The sequence below is a fragment of the Mya arenaria genome, chromosome 3 (genome assembly GCF_026914265.1).
Source record: "Mya arenaria isolate MELC-2E11 chromosome 3, ASM2691426v1".
Lineage (NCBI taxonomy): Eukaryota > Metazoa > Mollusca > Bivalvia > Myida > Myidae > Mya > Mya arenaria.
In genome coordinates this window covers 77743155-77766796 of record NC_069124.1, presented here as the reverse complement: position 1 = coordinate 77766796, position 23642 = coordinate 77743155, and the positions used below count along the sequence as shown (strand labels likewise).

At 35.5% G+C, this 23642-nt stretch overlaps 2 protein-coding genes and 1 pseudogene across 4 annotated transcripts in view; 2 read left to right on the top strand and 1 right to left on the bottom strand.

Moving 5' to 3' along the window:
- LOC128227631 (rRNA N6-adenosine-methyltransferase ZCCHC4-like) overlaps positions 1-9147 on the bottom strand; it is an 18658-nt gene extending 9511 nt beyond the window's left edge. The window contains exons 1-3 of the mRNA XM_052938346.1: positions 9042-9147; positions 1040-1241; positions 142-331 (exon numbers count right to left, since the gene is read on the bottom strand). Of these exons, the coding sequence (XP_052794306.1) occupies positions 142-331; positions 1040-1241; positions 9042-9114 (465 nt within the window). The 5' untranslated portion in view covers positions 9115-9147. The remainder of the gene's footprint in view (positions 1-141; positions 332-1039; positions 1242-9041) is intronic.
- LOC128227632 (uncharacterized) lies at positions 4956-8850 on the top strand (annotated as a pseudogene).
- On the top strand, positions 9118-23642 carry LOC128227630 (phosphatidylinositol 3-kinase catalytic subunit type 3-like). Of its 3 annotated transcripts, none has more exons than XM_052938342.1 (19): positions 9118-9242; positions 9722-9910; positions 11823-11966; positions 12095-12218; positions 12594-12776; positions 13060-13329; positions 13584-13769; positions 14068-14222; positions 14408-14584; positions 17100-17202; positions 17791-17907; positions 19092-19229; positions 19686-19814; positions 19954-20023; positions 20823-21047; positions 21331-21499; positions 22002-22092; positions 22318-22443; positions 23167-23642. In XM_052938342.1, exons 1-19 carry the CDS (start codon positions 9178-9180, stop codon positions 23179-23181), a joined length of 2676 nt encoding a protein of 891 aa, XP_052794302.1. In that variant the 5' UTR covers positions 9118-9177; the 3' UTR covers positions 23182-23642. The 3 variants fall into 3 exon arrangements, with proteins under 3 accessions (XP_052794302.1, XP_052794305.1, XP_052794304.1); XM_052938344.1 differs by lacking the exon at positions 9118-9242 and adding an exon at positions 9537-9634; XM_052938345.1 differs by lacking the exons at positions 9118-9242; positions 9722-9910 and adding an exon at positions 9475-9634.

The window sequence follows — 23642 nt, the reverse complement described above, 5'->3', positions numbered from 1 at the left end:
TGATGGGAAGAAAAACTATATCAGACATATAAAAGGATAACCTGGAAAAAAAAATAGTGGTTTTAGTCCACATTATATATGTTAAATAAAAAGTACTTACTATTGTATCTGTAAGTTATTTACTAATTATTAAAGGCTTACAGCAAAAGTTTTGTTGTCATCTAGAGGAGTAAAGAGTTCCGTTGGATGTTTCAGCTGGACATTTTTTATTCCGGTTACAATGTTGTGACCTTGACCTTCATGTTGCTCTGCTTCACCTGGCAGCAACAACAATCCACAGTCTGTGCAGAGCTGCCTTTGAGAGGGATCCAGCCGCTTCACAATAAGGAACCTTTAAAGAAATTTCAAATTTATAAACAAACTAAAGTTTTGAAGATTTGAATGTGTCGTCTGTTTGAAAAGCCCAGCTAAGTTAAACTGGCTGTATTGTTAAAGGGGCATAACTATGGAGATAACGTGGTATTAACCTCACGATACAACTTGACCATTACATAGTCCTCATTAATACTGTCCATTACGATTGGATAATAAATACTTACCCAGTAAGTTATTGTTCGCACAAGATATAAACTATAAACATACTAATTTTAAGTGAAACGGGGCATAACTCTGGAGTTATAAAGTATTTAGATAATAAATACAAAGTTATTATCGTCATAAGATGTTGCTGACACCACCGCCTATAATTTATAGGCTATAAATAACTGTATTTTCCACGCTTGATCATAGGGCTTTACTCACAAATTTACTATATATAAGAGTAGTTAATGTACGGTAATAGTACTTGCTAGATGTCAATATATACTTATGACTTGTTAAAGTTTGTAACAATTTAGTATTCTAATTTTTCCAAGAATCAATCAGGTGTGAATTTAAAACCAATGCAAGTATCAATAATTATTATTATTGGTTGTTTTCCAATCATCAAATAATGATGTCACAATTTAAAACAAAGAAAAGGACCTTTAGAAATTAAGGTATCTACAATAGAATTTACAAGCATATTTACACTTGTATATTTGTATCATGTCATTGTTACCTTTTTCTCAAACATTTGTGATTCATCGAAGGCCAAAGGGATGGCACACGCAAGCATTTTTGGTGTTCTTGACTGGTTTTCGTCTTGTCATCCGCCCACTGGAAGAATGGACATGCCTTTCTGTCTCGAAAAGCTGAACACGCATAAAACCTTCGTTCTGTTCCTGAGTTCTGGTCAAATCGTGAAAACAACAGCGTTGGTCCTACAAAAAAAACAACAACTACAAAGTCAAAATGTTATGATCTAGAGCAAAATCGCATATTATTGACATCTTTTAAATTTGTAACATACAAAGGATATAAATAAGCATTTTGGAAACTATTTTGTTCTGGAATTACAACTAAAAGACTCTTTACTGCACACTTTTTCAATATGCATTGTGATGGCTATTTACCTGCATACTGGAATTGTCTCTAAAGCATATAACCCCATAGACAACAATTGAACTTTTCGCCTGTTAAAAGATTGGATGAAATGTTATTTTTCAAAACCAGCATAGTACTTTAGTCTTAATAATGTATGCTAGCTTGTGTAAACACAAATAATACCATTTGTTACTGTCACATTTGAGAGTTCCTAACACATCATGTGTCGTGGGGTGTCAAATTTTCCCTCAAAGAAATTAATAAACTCAGGTTATTTTGACACCCTACTCTGGCTACGGTATACTAGTAGTTCAAAATCATCCGTCAAACCAGAAATTTTAACTATTTTCAAGGATTATCATTAATGTTTTAAAAAATAATATTATAAAATAAAGAATACTTCAATAAACATATACATTGTATATTTATAAGTACAAATACATGTTATCAGATTTCCCATGAATATTTAAATGCAATATGTATAAACATTGTATAACTCGCCTACAATATCAATTGTATCACACTATTACAGTTACAGTAGTAATTGCTAAATAAATGACTGAGACTTGTACAGTATTCAAATAGTTTAAGATTTAAATATATAACTACCATATTATATTTTTAATTATTTAAAAAAAATGCTGTAAGCATGGTCTGTGTCTATTAACTTGGAATTGAAAATTTATACATGTATCTTGTTTATCGAAGAGACCAAACAATTATTGTTAGAATTATACAAAATTATACTGTCTAAAACACATATACATTCACTTTAAACATGTCAAGTGAATGAACATGTTAAGTGAAAAAATATTTTGTATTACATCAACGATCTATATTGAAGTATAGAATAGTTGTATAATGTTGCCGTTTCAAATCACTAAACAGTGGAATCTTATGTGCTCACATAACTAAACCAAAATATCGTTTTTCATACACTAATCAACTTTTATTCCACATCCTTAATCCAATCCAAAATAACAGAACGTAATGGAATGTAACAATATTGTTTGTACAGGAAGGGTTATCTGAAATAACCCAGACACAATAAGTGAGATACATACATGAGCTACATTGCATATTTTGGTCCTTGGACATTATTTTAACAAATTAAATAATCATTAATAAAAATGCCAAAAGTTATTATTTTTTCTATGTATGGGTATATCAATTTCTTTTTTTTAAAAGGATTGTCATTGGCACATCATTTTTGTTTATTTATGACCATAACATTACTCATGTTTCCATAGCAACCATGGATTTTGTCCCGCCTTTATTTGCCTGCATTCATAGTCTCTGTTTAAAACGGCCTTTTGATCTTTCTCTTCATTTATGTTCCATAAAGATTCAATGTTAGCAAACCAACTTAAATTATAAGCCAGTTGTAATATTGATATGTTAAAGGCACACAATATAGGATGATGCAGACATATTTTTTTCTATTTTTTTCTAATTTTGATGCATAATCATGTTTAACTCATCTGACATTAATAATAAAACAAGAGCTGTCGTAAGACAGCGCGCTCGACAACGCCGCTTTGACTTAGACTACAATAACAATGTAATAATACCAAGTTTGGTCTCTTAATGTCAAACCTAACTAAAATTATTTGATACATAAGGTGACTTTGATGCTGCCCTCCCACAAGCCTGCCCAAACAATGACGCAAGTCATTCAAATAACTTGATTCCTCATTATGAAAATGTGGTTAAGAATATTCAAATATGCCTTTCAAAGGAAATTAAAAAAAAAATAAAAAAAATAATCAAATGCCATAATTTGTATTTAGGCTTAAAACAGAGTTATGTTTCTTGATGTAAGATGGTCGTAAATAATTTTGAATTTTATTAAGTGCATTTAATGAATGGTGTAGAAGTTTTTTTATTAAAATCCCAACTTGCCCTTAACTTTTACTCGCCTAAAACTTTAACCTAAGTCATTCAGGGGCCATAACTTGTATTAAGGATATGGAGTTATGTAACCTCATTGGTTAATGGTCCTGAACAATTGTGTGAAGTATTAAGTCAATTGAATGAAGGGTATAGAAGTTATTAAACAATATCCCTACCTGCCCTAAAACTTTAACCTAAGTTCCATAGTCAATCAGGGGCGATAATTTGTATAAAAGAAAATATGGAGTTATCTTACCTCATTATGTGATGGCTCTGAACATCTGTGTGAAGTATTAAGTCAATTGAATGAATGGTATTGGAGTTTTAAGTGAAAATCCCAATTTGCCCTAAAACTTTAACCTAAGTAAATCAGGGGCCATAACTTGTAATTAGGATAATATGGAGTTATGTAACCTCATTTTGTGATGGTCCTCAACAACTGTGTGAAGTATTAAGTCAATTGAACAAAGGATATAGAAGTTATTAATAAATATTCCAACTTGCCCTAAAACTTTAACCTAAGTTCCATAGTCAATCAGGGGCCATAATCTGTGTAAAGAATACTATGGAGTTATCTAACCTCATCATGTGATGGCCCTGAACAACTGTGTGAAGTATTAAGTCAATTAAATGTAGGGTATTGGACTTATAAGTGAAAACCCCAACTTGCCCCAAAACTTTAACCGGACGCCAACTCCGACGCTGGGGCGAGTAGTATAGCCCACCTATTCTTCGAATAGTCGAGCTAAAAAGGACATGATTTGGGTACAGATGAAAAAATATTAGCCATTTAAAATGAGTTTTTTGGTTTTTTTTAATTTATAGCAACGTGGCCACAAATTCCCCAGTTAAATAAGAGCCAAAACATTGCTAATATATTTTTATCTCTATCTAAAACATATATGCATTGTTTGGTTTTAATCATTTAATTCGAATGAGTTAAACAAACCTATAATTGTGGTCAACCTGGGAGGAAAAGTGCGCCCTGTGTGGGGCTTGAATCCAACTGAGCTTACCAGGCGGCTGGTTCTTACCCACACACACTGTACTACTTCCCCAATTAACCTTTTAGGCCGACAGAGGCACTCATGCCGTTTACCGCTGCCGCCATTGTGGTCAACCTTAGAGGAAAAGTGCACCCTTTGTGAGGCTGGAACCCACAACCTCCGGAACACTAGCACAGTGCTCTTACCAACTGAGCTAACCAGGCGGCTGGTTCTTACCCACACACACTACACACCTCCCGACATAAACCTTTTAGGCCAACGGAGGCACTCCTGCCATTTACCGATGCCACCAATGTGGTAAAACTTGGGAGGAAAAGTGTGCCCGTTGTAGGGCTCAAACCCACAACCACCGGAACACTAGCACGACACTCTAACCAACTAAGCTATCAGGGCGGTTGGTTTTAACCTACACACACTACATGATGCATTGAAAAAAAGATATTGGTACATTTTATCAGGGGTGTAGAAATGGGCCGGGAGCCGGTAAAATAACCCGGTTACTTTAGCATCTCCACCCGGCTAATTTCCCCACATCAACAAAAATAAAATCTGTTATTTTTTGTCATGTCTGTTCTGTTTACATCCGTTTAAAACCTTGATTGTTGGTATTTAGCAACCCCAGATAAGCCAATAATCCCACTAGAATTAGTGCATTTTATTAGGGTGCTGGTATTTGTTTTGATTTTCGAAAGTGTAAATGTCTTTGTATTTAAATAAAAATTACATCTATCAAAAGATTATAAAATTCTGCTTTAATTGATATATGAATCATAAATATGCATTCATAATTTATTTGTAAATCGTAACTAGAAAATCGATTGACAGGTGATTATCTCACCTCGCTGTAATGCAACAATTTGGGACGCGGTATTCAAAATATGGGTCAGTTTAAAAATAGATGCGATCACATGATCTATATGCAAATGTGTATGATCACATGATCCAATCAGAGCAGAAAATAAACTTCCGGTTGGTTTTTGAAACTTTTTTATGTCGCCATTTTTTATGAAGAAATCGTCTCCCAAAGTCAAAGGCACGCTGTACCGTCCGTGGTGAGTATTTTCAAATGATTCAAACACCTTTAAACAACTGTAATTAAGACCTTTAATTTGATATATTTAAAAATAAAATCCATCAGCAAATGACTTTCGCATGTTAATTTTAAGTTCAAAGGTCATGATATTGAGCGCGTGACCCGAGGTGAGAGTTCGACGCCATGTTGTCAAAATTGACTCGCTGATAACATGCGTTGGAAAACCAATAACTTCATCCCTATATATACTAAAGGTATATTATATGATGAAGTAACCCATCTATATCCTATCCAGTACTGAAAACAACAAAAATGATGCCTTTATATATAATAGTTATTACGAAATGCCCGTAAAAGTTATATGCCCTAAATAAAAATCTCGAACAAAAAATAAATACGAAGACGAAATAAATCTATAAAATACTCGTAAAGTGCGTTTAATGAACGACTGCGATGTGTACAATAAAGTTTGTTATGTCAATTGTAAATGTACATCAAATGAACAACTATTTTTATCGAATAAATGAAAATTCATGCTGCAAACTTATCTTCGACATTGGCAACTTGTACGCATTTCGGATATTAAATTTCGGATAGGAATTATTCACATTTTGGGAAATTTGCATTTTCGTTTTGTCGACAACATTTATAGACAGTATAGAGCAGTACTTTATCATCCAATAGAACAATCAATCAAAACACATTATACTGTCTTACACTAATTTCATTTATTTATATGAAATGTGCCATGAATAAAATAGATATATATCTTTAACAATTCCAGGAGGGCAGCAAACAGTCACAATGGACCCTTTGGAACAGCATCGGTCACCATTGATGGATCATCCTGGACCGTTCTGTGAGAGCATCAATCTATCAACCAAAGACTTGGAAACTAACCATCTGAATGCACTACCAGATGGGAACCTAAAAGTAGACACCTGCCAACATGTTAGAAAAACACTGGTTATACCACAGCTGTGTTCCACACACAAAAAAGTTTAGCACACTGTTAAATAGCCCGACAAATGAACTGCTCCTGAAATTAATCAGTGTGCTATGTGGTGCAATGCGACGAACTGTGGAGAAACAGCTGGTAGATTTTCTTGACGGTGGGCGTTATGCAGGGACACCATCGAAATCAGACCTACAAAGCACCCATTTCTCCCACGTGACCAACCTTGGGTGTGAGCACCACTTTGGGGACCTGGACAGCTCCCAGCGAAGAAGGCCGAATGCATCATTTCATCACAACTCCAGTGTTCAGCTCATAAAGAGGAATAGGAGACAGCTTTTCAAGTGGTTGGATGAAAAACCTGACAATGAAAAGGCCACACTCATGAAAGCTGCACGAAGTGGTGGTCGTGACTTGCGCAAGGCGCATATGGCTGAGGAGAGTTAAGTCAAACGTGAACTTTTCAACACCATGCAAGAGGAACCAAAAAAGAAGAGGAAGAAGTCCAGTAAGCCATATGACAAACCAGAATCGGAGCCAATTCTCGACTCTACAATCCATTCTTTTCATGTGAATGACTATGTTGCCATCGCATATCAAGATGCCTGGTACCCAGGATGTGTTGAAGAGGTTGATGAAACTACCGCTGTAGTAAACTTCATGGCACCATGTCGTACTGCTGGTATGTTCATGTGGCCAGCACGAAAAGATGCACAAAAAGTGAACAAAGAATTTATTTTGTGCTGTGGACTTGTCCCAGAGGCTAAAAACTCTGGAAGACAGTGGTTTTTTCCAACATACGGTGCAGTTGACCTTAAATATCAAGGATATCAAGAGTTGTATTTTTAAGTTGAATGTCATGTGAAACTATGTGCTATTTTTAGTGTAACTTGTATTTTTTTGCCAGAGATGGCAATTGACAATTTTGTTTCAGTAATTTAGTGCTATTTTATTTCAATAAAATGTGAGTAGCATTGATAATGACATATACAATAGAAGAATTCTGTTTAATGTAATTAAAGTTATAAGCTTTCATTGAAATAATTTCTTTTGATATTCCAGTTGATTTAAAAAAAAAAATCTCAGTAATACTGTTGATTTGATCACCTTAATAAAAATGTTCAAAATATGTCTTATTTTGGGGTTTGTTTTTTCATTTTTCTATATAAAGGTATGTCAAAAGGAATAAATAAGTAGAAAAAATGGAAAGAGGAGAAAAAAACACACAAGACTGCCAAGTTTCATGAATATAACTTTGTTTAAACAAAAGTTATGAAAAAAATGGTGAAAATTCTTGAAAAACGAGTTCCGCGACTCGCGAATCGTTATATAGGATTGTATAGGGGCAAAAATTCATAAAAGCCGCCCGAAATTGTTGACTTTAAAATGCCATAACTTTTTTATTTATTAAGATATTTAAAAAAATCAAAATGTTCTGTAAAGGTCTTAATAAGCTGCTTCCAATGGTTTTCATGAATAAGCTATAATTTACTTTAAAAAAAATGGTCTGGGGTTGCTATGGTATTGTTAATTTTGCTTTCTGCGCGTTCCGACTACAATACAGCATTAGCTCGATACGTGACGTCATTAGTCGCATCCCCCTCTGGGATGTTTTTCAAGTTTGGGTTTCCCAGTGTTCCGAATACAATAACATTAGCTCGATACATGACCTTATTAGTCGCATCCCCTCTGCGGATGTTTTGAAATTAATGATTTGCGAAGCAATGGAGGGTGAAATAAATATTTTTTTCCAGACACAAAAAAGCGTAGTAAGTATGCAACATGAGCGTGTCTGGCCTTCTGTTAGTCCTATTACCATTTACGCAACAGTAAATTTTATATACGCGTGTTAAACTTAACCAGGTGTAAACAAAATGAACAAGCTTGCGGTGATGTCACTGCTAAAAACAATCCATTATTTTGATGAATTTTACATGTACGTAGGGTGAAATTTAGTGTCCAGATATTTCTTTTGGTATCAAAATGGAATAAGTTAGTTGCAGGTGAAATATCTAGAACCACAGAAAATGAAGTCAGATGTTTAATTTTCAGAGGTTAATATAGTGATTCAGTGGCTGAAAGTATATAATTGGTAGAGAAGAAATTACATATATTATTAGGAGGGAATAGCTAGCAAATGTCAAGGCATGTGGTCTGGAATGTTATAATATTATCCTAAATCTGAATTTGACAGTAGTTTGGTTCATTAGTTAGCCCTCACTGGTGGGTGGGGGGATAGTACTCAGTTTCAGTATCATATTATAGTACATTTATGTTAAGGTTCCCTGTTACAAAATAAACATGCACCAGAAGACTAGAATGTTTGGTTAAAAAGGCTTAAATTCATCCCACAAGGGGCGTTGCCCCCTTGACCCTAACAGGGGGAGGACACCCAGACCCCCCGCCTACTTTTAGGATATTCCCTGCTACTTGAATTAATTTCTACACCCCTGTTTTATATATGTAGACTTGGTCTATAAGCAAATATTTATCGTTGAAAATGTTGCAGTGATTAATTTCAAAATCACTTTTTTTAATATATAAGTCACATTTATTTACTTTCTAAATCTTGTGTTGTTATAATTTAGTTCGGTGTATGTGCGTTAAAATCCTTGTTCTTTATTATGCTACCACATTAATTAAATCGCGAAAATATATTACTTTTTTATCATTTTTCTTGTATCACGAGTAATTATTGTTTTTCATGTAATTCAATGTACTAAATTAAGATTTTGTAAATATTCATTACCATGTGCACATTTAGGTGGTTCTTTCTCCTTATTATCAATGATAACATCAATATTCCCGGTGTTGACAGCCATGTTTTTGCTCAATATGGTGTGGGTTTTTAAAGATTAAGAAATTCGTACCACTTCGTCCCCAAAATGACAGAGGGTCGATTTCAATACATTTACAGCTGCGATTTAGAAGAAAATGTCGAAATAAAGATGTAAATTTGTTATTAATGCTAATAATATGAGTTTGTTTTCTGCACATTACCATTAGATTATGTTTCAGTCATTATCTCCTGACATGTTTTCGTACCCAATGTAGTTCATCCAGGAAGCATTCTCTATGTATATTACACATCATCAGTATAAAACACTGACTGGAGAATATTGTTTTATAATTTAAGTACAATTCATTAAATGTGCCATATTTATTATTTAAGCAAAATTTAACAAGCCTCGTTACCGGCTTACACGCGTGCCCTCTGGTCGGATTTTTCTATCCGTACCGGAAACACATGATAGATACTTATATTCAATACACAGAGGTTGTTTACTATACATGGTTGGGGTGGGGGGGTCACTTATAGAAGGATTAAACTAGGCCTTTCAGGTAATTGTTAAAAAACTGTTATATTTTTATATTTTCCATTATTAAAAATATTATATTCATTATTGTTCTTCCTTTCCCTGAATCCAGAGGGACATTAGAAGGGGAGAGGGAGAGGCCCAGCTATAATGACCTGCTCAATGATCCAATGTTGAGGTACTCTGGGGCGTACTGTCCAGACTGTTCGGATCTGTATGTGACCTGCAGGGTGTTTAGTGGAGGCAACCCGATCTCCCTCATCAGCCACACAGCATACAAGGCTTTCAGTACCAGATGGAAGTAAGATACATGTACCAGTCCTTCTTGGGTGATAATCCAGAGGGATAAGCATTGAATGCAGTAAATCACTAGCCATCCTTAATGATTTGTATCAACAAAAGAATAAATTATCAATTCCTGCTTAAAGGCTGGGGTGCATGTCATGATGACCTAAAATATCCTACTTGACAGCCATTAAGCCTATTTGGCAGAGAAGGAGTGGTTAATCTGGTTTATGAGGTCTGCTCAGGTCAGAAGTTTTGATGGTCAACATTCACATGGCTTGTGGTGTTATATGCTACTGATAGAGTGGTACAGACAAATATATCCATTGTTTTTTTTTCATTTGAGAATTTAGATTAATAAACTAATAAAGTAATAAATACTTCCACAAATAATTGTGTTATAATAAGCCATTTGATAGTATATATCAGCCAAGATAAATGATGTTTCCCACCTGATGTCGGTTAAAACCTCATAGTTAACCTGTGGTTAACAGGAATAGGTAGTGAAATTCAGTTGGCTGTTAGAGCAACATGAACTACCAATCAACATTGCTGGGAACATTGAATTTGTTTGACAGTTATAAAAAAATATTTGAAAGTAGTATTTATAACTGTGTGAGAGACTTGAAATTCATAGGATATGTTTATATTACATTAAATAAAACATGTGACAAATTTTAGCAATTTGTGCTTGTAAATTATTTGAATATCTTAAAAAATGTACTGGCAGTCTTTACTAGCAGACAGCTTTGTGAGATTAAGTGAAATGGCCATGGGGGGGGGGGGGGGGGGAGCTTATTTACCCTCGCCATCGGGTTATACCCATTCGGCGAGCACATTTTTCAGGCTGTCTGCCTTTTATACTATTATTCCGGCCTTTCAGTCACTTGTAAAGATATGAATTTAGTTTGATGAAAATGTTAATTAAAAAGAATTCTTTAAGCTAACTCTAAAAAATGTTGACTTACATGACCTACTTGTCAGGCTGAGAATATGAAACCAATTGACATTTAAACAACACATTTCATCTGAAGAAATAAGCAACATTTTGTCATAGGAAATAAAAAGTGCACAGTTACCTCTGTTGATATAATACCAGTTAAGATATATGTATAAATTTTGATAAAAAAAATTCATTCATTTTTTCATATAAGATCTCTGTTACATGACCAAACAGTCAATGAAAGAATTTGACAATGAAAAACCCCAGTTTATTTCCATTGAAGAATTTATTGATATTGCTGACTAGGAATTGGTTGAAAGTGCATAGTTACCAAAAGCTATGTCATTTGTTAACCATAACACAGAAGTTTTGCTATAAAAGCAGAACAGTGAACCTTCTAAATGACAAAAGACACTTTTCCTGAATATTGACAATCCAAATCATGCAACCATTTAGACGTTTTTAAGTAGCTGTAAAATTCTTGACTATGGTTTAAACAATACATTTTAATATGATAGAAAGCAAATTATCTGACCATTCAAATGGTGTATAAGTTGTTTAAACAACATTTATATTGATAAAGTTATCGTTATCTTAGAAATATTTTAAAGAGTATTTGGATTTTCAGTCACTGTAAATTAAGCACACTTTGGTTGTCAATCAAACTTTGTCCTTGAAACTTCAGTGGTGAGTCTTTGACCGGTAGATTACCCCTATTTTTGAAGGGATTAGACAGTGTATCAAAGATCAAAGTCATTGGGTCAACAGTCTTATAAATGCTTGTCAACACTTCATAGTTTGAAATATTTGTCTCTTCTCCTTTCCTGAAGACTAATCAATACATTTCTTCTTAAACACCTTAATTCAATCCTCCACTTGTTCCTGACAAAGCAACGCTCTTGGGTCATAATTGTTGACAAACATCTCTTGTTTTATTACTGTAATAACTGTTTGAGAAGTTTATTAACATTTCTTGTCCTTCCAGTTGGAATGAGTGGTTGCGCCTGCCAATCAAATACAGTGACCTGCCCCGGGACTCAGTATTGGCCCTGACTGTGTGGGACATCTACGGCACAGACCGCGTCATCCCTGTGGGAGGAACAACCATCACTCTCTTTGGCAAGAAGGGGTAGGGTATTTGTAGCTGATAGCTTTTACTGCTAATTGTACATGTGTCTGGCATATAATTTTGTTTCTAGCAACAGAAGAGTTTCAATAAAACTTTCATGACATAATATTTTGTTCTTTCCATGTCAGGACTTTTCGCCAGGGCATGCATGACCTGAAAGTGTGGCCAGATGTCGAGGCTGACCCCCGCCCCCAGACCACCACCCCAGGGAAACCACGTGACAGCCATGACCAGATGAGCAGGCTCTCTAAGGTAATTGTAATTTAGACATATTATTATTATTATTTTTGTTTTAATCGCCAATGCTCATGACATGGCGATTGTTTTTTCTATAAATTAACTCCTTGGTTAAAAGGACATTCCTGATGAACATATATATGTACATGTTAAACATCACTGTCTCCTTTGAATCTGGAAATTTTGGGTTTATAAAGGTTAATTGAGGGCATTAGTTTTGAACACAACCTTGTTTGTTGGCAGAAAGTTGAACAGAGCTTGTTTAGGCTTTCTGGTATTTAAGCCACTGAAGTTCAGCTTAAGGAATATCAAGCACAGCAACTTATGTATGCTTAAGGTTGTCAGTTTATCAGAGACACAATGAAAATGGTAAAATAAAAATATTTACAGCTGAGCAAGCGCCACCGCGACGGTCACATGGTTAAGATAGACTGGCTGGATCGGCTGACATTCAGGGAGATTGAGATGGTCAATGAGCGACAGAAACGTGACTCCAACCACATGTACCTGATGATAGAGTTCCCTCGTGTCTTCTATGAGAACATTGACTATACCATTGTCTACTTTGAGAAGGTGTGCTTAAAGTTTTCACAGCTTTCATTTCATATTTGTGCTGAGTTGAAATTTAAGGGAGAGTCACCAGCCAGTTTATGTGAACCAAATCTGTTTATGTGAACCTATAAGTTGGTGTAAACCTACCTGTTCATTCACTTAAATGAAAGCCGTCCTAACCACATTTAAGAGAAAAATGTTTGCAGCAAATAAAACTATGGTTAATTTCATTACTATATAAGAAAATTGGAACATTTTGAATACTTTGAGCAATGTAAATATTACATGTTTTTACTGCTGCTAGGGAGGAGATGATGGTAACACATTCAACACGTATGGGGACCTGGTTGTGATACCTGACCCAGAGATCTCACTGGAGAACTTGGTAGAAAGCAAGCATCACAGACTGGCCCGCTCTCTCCGTAGTGGCCCCACTGACAGGGACATGAAACCAGATGCAAAGATCCGTAACCTGCTCAACACCATTGTTGGTTACCCACCAACCAAAACTCTTACTTCAGAGGAAGAGGACTTGGTGTGGAAATATAGGTTCTACCTCTCCTCGCAGAAAAAGGTAGGCTTACTTTTGTGCACTCATTTATTGTAGAATCTCCTGTGTTGAAGAATATAATATAAATTTAGTCCTACATCTTCATTGAGATTTAATTGATGAGCTTGTTAATTCTTTCTCTTCCTAGACAATTGATGTAGAGTCTAATGTTTTATCTTATCTTAATTCATTAAACTTAACTTTTTTCATGACATTAATCATGTCAGTCATTGCACATGGTAATATACTCAGTTATTTCTATATTTTCACCATGGCAGGCTTTGACAAAGTTCCTGAAGTGTGTGAAGTGGAGCCAGGCAGGTGAGGTTAAGCAAGCCTTGGAGCTTCTGGGCTCCTGGAGCCCCATGGATGTGGAGGATGCCCTCGAGCTGCTCACACCCACCTTCTCACACCCGGCCGTCCGCAAGTATGCTGTCAACAGGCTACGACAGGCTGATGATGATGTGAGTATGTGTTGGAAAAGGTTTGGTGAATAATGAATACACCTAGATTTTCTCAGGTTCTGATTCCCAATGATTAAGGTAGATGCCCACTAAAAGTTTCATTTGTTATTGTATTGTTACTTTAGTACCAGAAGATTGTATGTTTGGTTGTTAAGTAACCAACAAGATTAGTGCAGTAGCTTATCATGAAAGAATCTCATGTTTGATGTTATATTGTAATAAATAAACTTTTTTCACAGTTATGTTAAAAAAATAATTACTAAATCTGACTGTATAGAATATGCCCTTTGATGCTTAGGACCTGCTGCTGTACCTGCTCCAGCTTGTTCAGGCCTTGAAGTATGAGAACTTTGATGAGATCCAGGCAGCCGCTGCAGACACCAGCACAGCCACAACCCGCCGGGAATCTATCTCACAGGATGATAACTCCCCACAACAGGCAGACAAGGACAGGTGATTGCCAATAGAATGTCCATGTACATTGTTGACATGAACTTGAAATCCATTTAAAAGTAGTGGAATCAAATTTTAATATAATCTATTGAGAATTTAAACAATCCTTTAAAACCAACAGATAGTGTTGAATTCTGTATAGGAGTGGAACCCAAACTGATGGAAAATGTTCATTTGATATCTAGGTATTCAGCCCCTGTGATGACGCGGACCACTTCCCATGATTCCTTGATGGATGAACTTGGCACATCTCCAAAACAGGAGGAAAGCACAGCAACGCGCCTGGAGAATGAGATGGACTTGGCGACATTCCTCATCTCTCGAGCTAGCCACAATCTCAGCCTGGCTAACTATTTTTACTGGTATGTGGCATCCCTAACAAAGCTTTCTATCTCATGAGATCTTGACTTGTATATAAATTGTTTTGAAAACTTCATGTACATGATAATGATGATACTATCAAGTTGAAGATGTCTCTCTCTGACAGAACAGAACTATTGCAGCATTTTTTTAAAAACCTGTAGCCTTCATTTGACTATAAGCCTCAATATTGATTTTTTTCTGCCATAAATGATTTGACAAATATAAATTGAATGATTAGAAGGTTCAACCAATTTAGTAACATTCATTAAATTTTTGTCAATGTTGGCCATGTTTAAAATAGAGCTAAAGGTATATATTAAATAGAAGGCATGAATAGATATAGTCCGGAAGAGACAATGAAAAACATAAACTTAATGATTCTTAAGATTTTCATTTTAACAATACTTGTAAGTGTCAGGTACTTGACAGTTGAGAGTAAAGATCTTGAGTAACTCGTATGTGTCTGGTACTTGGTAGTGAAGGTTGAAGATCTTGAGTAACTCGTATGTGTCTGATACTTGGTAGTGAAGGTTGAAGATCTAGAGTAACTCGTATGTGTCTGGTACTTGGTAGTGAAGGTTGAAGATCTAGAGTAACTTGTATGTGTCTGGTACTTGGTAGTGAAGGTTGAAGATCTTGAGTAACTCGTATGTGTCTGGTACTTGGTTGTGAAGGTTGAAGATCTTGAGTAACTCGTATGTGTCTGGTACTTGGTAGTGAAGGTTGAAGATCTTGAGTAACTCGTATGTGTCTGGTACTTGGTAGTGAAGGTTGAAGATCTAGAGTAACTCGTATGTGTCTGGTACTTGGTAGTGAAGGTTGAAGATCTAGAGTAACTCGTATGTGTCTGGTACTTGGTAGTGAAGGTTGAAGATCTTGAGTAACTCGTATGTGTCTGGTACTTGGTAGTGAAGGTTGAAGATCTAGAGTAACTCATATGTGTCTGGTACTTGGTAGTGAAGGTTGAAGATCTAGAGTAACTCGTATGTGTCTGGTACTTGGTAGTGAAGGTTGAAGATCTTGAGTAACTCGTATGTGTCTGGTACTTGGTAGTGAAGGTTGAAGATCTAGAGTAACTCGTATGTGTCTGGTACTTGACAGTTGAGAGCAAAGATCTTGAGTAACTCGTATGTGTCTGGTACTTGGTAGTGAAGGTTGAAGATCTAGAGTAACTCGTATGTGTCTGGTACTTGGTAGTGAAGGTTGAAGATCTTGAGTAACTCGTATGTGTCTGATACTTGGTAGTGAAGGTTGAAGATCTTGAGTAACTCGTATGTGTCTGATACTTGGTAGTGAAGGTTGAAGATTTTGAGTAACTAGTATGTGTCTGGTACTTGGTAGTGAAGGTTGAAGATCTAGAGTAACTCGTATGTGTCTGGTACTTGGTAGTGAAGGTTGAAGATCTAGAGTAACTCGTATGTGTCTGGTACTTGGTAGTGAAGGTTGAAGATCTTGAGCAACTCGTATGTGTCTGGTACTTGGTAGTGAAGGTTGAAGATCTAGAGTAACTCGTATGTGTCTGGTACTTGACAGTTGAGAGTAAAGATCTTGAGTAACTCGTATGTGTCTGGTACTTGGTAGTGAAGGTGGAAGATCTAGAGTAACTCGTATGTGTCTGGTACTTGGTAGTGAAGGTTAAAGATCTAGAGTAACTTGTATGTGTCTGGTACTTGGTAGTGGAGGTTGAAGATCTTGAGTAACTCGTATGTGTCTGGTACTTGGTAGTGAAGGTTGAAGATCTAGAGTAACTCGTATGTGTCTGGTACTTGGTAGTGAAGGTTGAAGATCTTGAGTAACTCGTATGTGTCTGGTACTTGGTAGTGAAGGTTGAAGATCTAGAGTAACTCGTATGTGTCTGGTACTTGGTAGTGAAGGTTGAAGATCTTGAGTAACTCATATGTGTCTGGTACTTGGTAGTGAAGGTTGAAGATCTAGAGTAACTCGTATGTGTCTGGTACTTGGTAGTGAAGGTTGAAGATCTAGAGTAACTCGTATGTGTCTGGTACTTGGTAGTGAAGGTTGAAGATCTAGAGTAACTCGTATGTGTCTGGTACTTGGTAGTGAAGGTTGAAGATCTTGAGTAACTCGTATGTGTCTGGTACTTGGTAGTGAAGGTTGAAGATCTTGAGTAACTCGTATGTGTCTGGTACTTGGTAGTGAAGGTTGAAGATCTAGAGTAACTCGTATGTGTCTGGTACTTGGTAGTGAAGGTTGAAGATCTTGAGTAACTCGTATGTGTCTGGTACTTGGTAGTGAAGGTTGAAGATCTAGAGTAACTCGCATGTGTCTGGTACTTGGTAGTGAAGGTTGAAGATCTTGAGTAACTCGTATGTGTCTGGTACTTGGTAGTGAAGGTTGAAGATCTAGAGTAACTCGTATGTGTCTGGTACTTGGTAGTGAAGGTTGAAGATCTTGAGTAACTCGTATGTGTCTGATACTTGATAGTGTAGAGTCTTCAGTTACCTGAATGGTACTCGACATGGAGAGATAATATTGAGTTATTGTTTGTATCAGGTACTTGATGGTGGAGAGTGAAGACCATGAGATGGAGAAGGATCAGCGGACAAAGGACATGTACTATACAGTGTTCAAACGATTCAGCAGCAAGCTCGTCAAGGTACAACTACTTCTTTTCCAGACAGAAAATCCATAATATGCTTCATTGTAAAGCATGGGTTGAAATTTATTTTCTGAAATGTTAAATACATACTACTCATACTGTTTAGGGATCCCTTTTTGCCTGGAAATGATGGTTTTTCTTGAATGACTTGAGAAATACTGAATAGCTCCTGATTTAAAAATCAGTATGATAATATTTATAATTTATGGTTTATTTTATAGAATTAACTCATATGCCAATCACACGCAGTATAATTCACTGAAATGACTGTGTCCGTACCAATAGTTCACCTACCGGTACTTATTTAAAGAAACTCAAAACAATATCCCTGATTAAAAACAAAAACAAAATATTTTATTTATTTCCATTTTCTGAAAATTAAACATGCTTCTCTCTTTATATGAGTATTTTGGGTTGAAATAATATCTATTTTGTTGAGTGGTAACAATTGATAATCCACTGCTGGAAGAATATGGCGCGATTTCAATATTGCTGATAAATAGTTATGTTTCAGAGAAAAATTTACTGTTTTGAAGCCTCATTTGAATAACAATTAAATTCACATTTACAATCCTTTGTTTGAAGGGAGGACAGGAGTTTCGCCACCGCCGAGCCATGTTGATTCGCCAGCAAAACTTCATGGATCGGCTTGTGAACCTTGTGAAAATAATTGCGCGGGAGAGTGGCAACAGGAAGAAAAAGGTCTGCCCTTTTGTTTGAGCTATTTATAAATCAACTTATTAAAAACTGAAATAAATAAGGGATGCAAACAAATGGCAGAATTAATATTCGAATATTCGGTAATTCTTTTGATCCAATATTTGATTACCAAAACACATCTTTTAGAAGTTATAGTAAACTTTTATTATTATTCGCTAATGTAATAAACGGGTCATTTTAACAGTACTTTGTTGTAGCCAGTACGCGCGGCGGACCCAGATTCCCCCAAATGTCTCAGAAATTCCCCATTATTAGAAAGAAAAAAATACAGGATGAACAAACAAAATTAATTAAGTTCAATTCCACTGCCTTCATATTTGTAAACAATGTTAAAACTTAAATTAGATGGATTCCTGGTCAAATGGCGTTATGCGTTCATTGAGGGTCTTTCTGTAGGACCAGCAACCACGTTCCTGGATTGACTTTTACTAAATATAACTACCAACCAAACCAACTCAGGAACTAGTAAAATAACAAAACAAAAACATGTAGATTTTGACTCAATAGAGGAAGTATATACTAAAAAGTTATTCTCTACAGTTACCTTTCAAAGCACGAGCATTATATCGAAACATTGAAAACAGTTTAAAGCACATACATGTAACTACATTATTGTAGCACATGTCATTCATATCAGCACGGCAATTTGAGCAATGTGAATTTTTTTTTATGTCACTTGCCAGTTATTGTAATATTACGGGGAGTTTTTATAGTACCAGACAATATGTCCTTAAGTTTCACATGATGCATGTATAGTGTAATGCCATCACATTCACACTGCTGGCATAATGGGCCAATCGTTGTAAAAACAACACAAACTAACTATTAACACAATAACATAGTTGTAGGCAAAAAGGTTTTATATTCTATTTATTCACCTTTTTTTTTTGAATATTCGAATACTGATTTTGACATTCGAATACCAAACGTTCGATCAATTATTCAAATATTCGAATATTAGTTTGCATCCCTAAAATAAATCCTTCATTACCAAAGTTTTCAATTTCATTGTTTACTTTTCTATTTCATTTTCAGCTTATACAAGTATTTTTTTGTTTTTATCAAGCAAAGATTGCAGTTTATGTAATTTGATGCATATGTACATAATTATCAAAACACATATTGAACTATTTATACCATGCGGTCCCATGTTTGTGTGTTTACAGATAGAAAAGCTGCAGGCCCTGCTCCAGGACCCGGACGTTTGCAAGATAAATTTCTCAGACTTTGAGACCCTTCCTCTACCTCTTGACCCCGATATCAAGGTCAACGCCATTGAACCTACATCTGCTACGCTGTTTAAGGTTAGTATTGTTAGAAAAAGTAATAGGAAGACATTTGTTGAGTATAATATACTGTGAATTAATATATGTACTGTCATAATAAATGTGTTTTCAGTTGGACCATTTCTGACCCGTCATTATTGCTTCATCTATGTCCAGGGTTCTGACGCGAATCTGGAAAGAGGGAGTCCCAATGTCGAAACTAAAATGTGAAAAAGTTTAATAAAACCTTGTAGTGAATACTATCTGGACAACAATTGTTGAGGAATTCAGCTACTGCCAAATTTTGTATCTGTTAATTGAAATGACACTTTATACAGGAGTTTAGAAACATGATGGTGATCATGGTTAAATAAGCTGAATTTACAAACAACTCATACCAGTGTTTAAAGTGTTCATCATCTCTTCTGAACCCTATCTTAGTATCAATGAGATTCCCATTGTTTCGATTGTATTGTACAACTATGTTGTCTGTAGAGCAACCTGATGCCGTGCCGACTGACATTCCGGACCAATGAGGGTGGGCAGTATGTGACATTGTTTAAACACGGAGATGACCTGCGCCAAGATCAACTCATTCTGCAGATGTTCACACTTATGGACAGGGTGAGTTTAAGGATGTTTCTTGCATATTAAGATATTACTTGTAATAACTTGTAATTTAACTTCTTTATAGGTTTAAAAAACATCTGCTTTTTTACATTGCTTGAGAACATATTGATGAAAATCTGTTTTCCATTTGCAGCTTTTGAAGAAGGAAAACCTGGATCTTAAGCTGACACCGTACAAGACTCTAGCAACAAGTACCAAACATGGTGAGTCATATGAATATCAGATTATTATACAGTAGAATGGTGATAACTTGAGGGTGCTTAGTACCGGCCTAAAATCTTGAGTTAACCGTTGTTTTTAGTGGCCTGAGTTTCATTTTAAGTTGATGAATGTCTTGTTTTCAATGTTTGACAATTAAAACACTTCTAGTACGGTAGTTTACTATAACACTTGTATTACTTTTCAGTGAATAACAAAGATTTCGTCATTAAAAACAAAATAATGTCTAACAGTAGTGTGGTAAAAGTTCTTATCATTACTTGATTATCAACTATTAAAATAAGTAAAATGAATGACTTTATCTTTGTACATGTATGTATATTGAGGGTAACTTCATGCTGTCACCATTTTTACTTTTTTGGCATCATGGGAATTGCGACTAGATGTGGAAAAAAACACGCAATTTTCTTTTATTCAGGTTTGACAAGTCATGTTCTTTCTAATTTGCATATTGCAAAGCAAAGTTATAATCTCATCATTATTTTCTCAATTACACCTATTAATTATTATTGTCTGTGCTAAATTATTGTCATTATAATTCATTTTAAAATACATGTGAAGAAAAAAGTTTTGAACTTTACCTTTACCTCGACCAACCCACCCATTTACTGTATGACATATATATGCAGTATGTGTATAGAGATCTCACAAACATTCTCTTTCAGTAGTTCACAAAGTGTAATATTTATTATTAATCAACTGTTTAATCTAGAAAATTGACAAGAGTATTAATAACAGAAGTTTATGTGCATATATACATGTGAATTATTTGTTTCCTGTCAGGTTTTGTGCAGTTCATAGAGTCGCAGCCCGTGGCTGACGTGTTGGAGAAGGAAGGGACGATACAGAACTACTTCCGCAAGTTGGCGCCCAGTGAGGGGAGCACATACGGGATTGTGCCTGAAGTCATGGACAACTACATCAAGAGTTGTGCCAGCTACTGCGTTGTCACCTACCTGCTGGGTGTTGGAGATCGCCATCTTGACAACCTAATGTTATGTAGCTCAGGTAGTTAATCCCTTGTTCCCTGTAGGTTATGTGCCATAATTTTGTAACATTTTCCAATGTCACATGGAGCCCGACAATAAACAGATATTGACTTGCATTATTGTCAGCTTGATCACCATGGAACAAGTTTGAATAAAATGCCTAAGTAAAAGTATTGATTTTCTAATTAGCTGCATTAAAATTCATGCTTGCTGTTTCTTGACCAGATTAGAAAGAAGGACTAGCAGAACAAAACTCTTGATCCATATGATGACATTACAATTTGTTAACTTGAATACTCCAGGAAAGCTATTCCACATAGACTTTGGGTACATTCTGGGACGGGATCCTAAGCCCCTACCCCCACCCATGAAGCTCAGCAAGGAGATGGTGGATGCTATGGGAGGGACCACGTCCGACCACTTCAAGGACTTCAAACTTCACTGCTTCACGGCATTCCTAGCTCTACGCAGGTAAAGGAATGACACCAGCTCCTATCAAACTCTTCTAACCAAGAGATGATTTTAATGATCATTAATTCATAACTAGATATACTGGATTCTGCAAAGATTTTCACTGTTAAGTTTGACAGTATTAAAAAAATAATAATAGATTATATCAACTCCCTATATCTAGATGTAATAAGATAGCGGTAACTTCTAACTCATGTCACTTCTGGCTTTTAATACACTTGAATATTGTGACAAGCCCAAATGCAGGCAATTGGATGCTGACAGACCTTCATAAACTCTAAAAATCACCAAAAAAATTATTTGATTTAAATTTCTATCTACCGAGGTAGGTGGATTTTATGCTGTGGGTATAACATTGAGTCTTAAGTTATTTTTCAATATTCATACTTCACTTAATAATGAAGACTGTTTTAAGGTTCAACAAGGATTAAAAAATGATATTCACAAGTTTGATGTCATAAAAAGTGTTCACATGTTGGTTATAACCGAATTATTCTTGCAGGTCAGCCAACCTGATACTGAACCTGTTTTCCTTGATGGTGGATGCCAACATTCCAGATATCGCCCTGGAGCCAGACAAAACTGTGAAAAAGGTCTGAGATTCTAGTCTATTAATGTCATTTTATGTGAAGTGACTGGTTCTTTGTCACTTTTGGGCTTTTCAACTTACAAAATAAAAGGCCTCAGTTATATTATGTTAATAGCAGAAATTGAATCTTGTGAAAATAATTCGAAGTCTTACAATAATTGAAAACACTGTACTCAACTGTTTCATTGATTTATGTGGAAAAGGTTTGCTAATCAGTGTCTGCATGCAGGTCCAGGACAAGTTTGTGTTACACCTGACTGATGAGGAGGCGGTGGCGTACCTCCAGTCTCTGATTGACGAGAGTGTCTCCGCCCTCATGCCCGCACTGGTTGAACAGTTCCATAAGATGGCACAGGTACGCTCAAGGGTGGGAATGCACATGTTGGTCGACAGATGTCAGAAACAACAACGCTTTTGCTTCCTTATGTTGTTTAGGTTAAACATTTGGGTTTTCTTTGACAGTGCCATTTTTTCTGCCCTTAAGTATTATTATTTAAGATGTAAAAAAAGATAAAACATTAGATTTATTAGAACTTTGTATACTCAAGATGTAAGGAAAGATATAAATCCCACAATCTAGCTTTGGTACAACTTCGTATATAGAATTTACCGGTATATTTGACATGTTTAAAATTTCAACTTTTTTAATTTTTACTAAAAAAATTACCTTTAGCATTTCTTGGGGAAAGTTGCAGGTGTGCCTTCTTATGTTCATACAGTATGAACAAACATACAAACAAATGATGAATCCTCATATTTACATTTTAACTAATATCTTCTGCAGCTGTGTATTTATTGTTTAAAAAAGATTATCAACAGCGTATGTTTATTTCAAGGAATAGCTGATAATTGAAACATGGCTTACCATTGGTAAAATGTTGTTGCTCTTATCCAATTAAGAGTGCAATATTGAAAATAAACAATACAATCACAAACTGTTGCGTGTTATACAAGTCAAATTGCCTTTTTGTCCAATAGAATGCCTAGTGTGTATGTAGCAATAAATATTTGCAGATTTACATTTTACTTTCATGTTCTTTGTAACGACTGCTGATCTTTTGTATGTCTTGTATTTCAGTACTGGAGGCGTTAAGCGTGACCAACATGTATGTTTGTGTGGTGGGATGTGCAATACTGCAGGAATAAGACTGTGATCATAACATTTCTTATGTACATGTAGTTACAAGAAAGTGCTACACTAGTGCGCTCTTCGCTTTGTGATAAAAGAACCTTTGTGTTAACCTTCAAAATGATAAATTCCACTTTCTTGAATACCTTTCTTGTTCAACCTGGTTCTTAATCATGAACTAATTTGTTGTATGTTGAAAGCTGTTATGTGTACGTGTACCTGAATGTATCGGTTAAAGATTTAAATTAAAAGAAATTTATTTAAATGCTGTTACTGAATACTATAAACATGTATTTCTTTGATGTGTAAAATACCAATCACTAGGTGCATTACATAGAAGGCTTTTAAGCCGCTTTATAAACCTTTTCATGTGTAAACCAATACTCAGCCTGACTATATGGTTGAATATGAATTAATTATTTTAG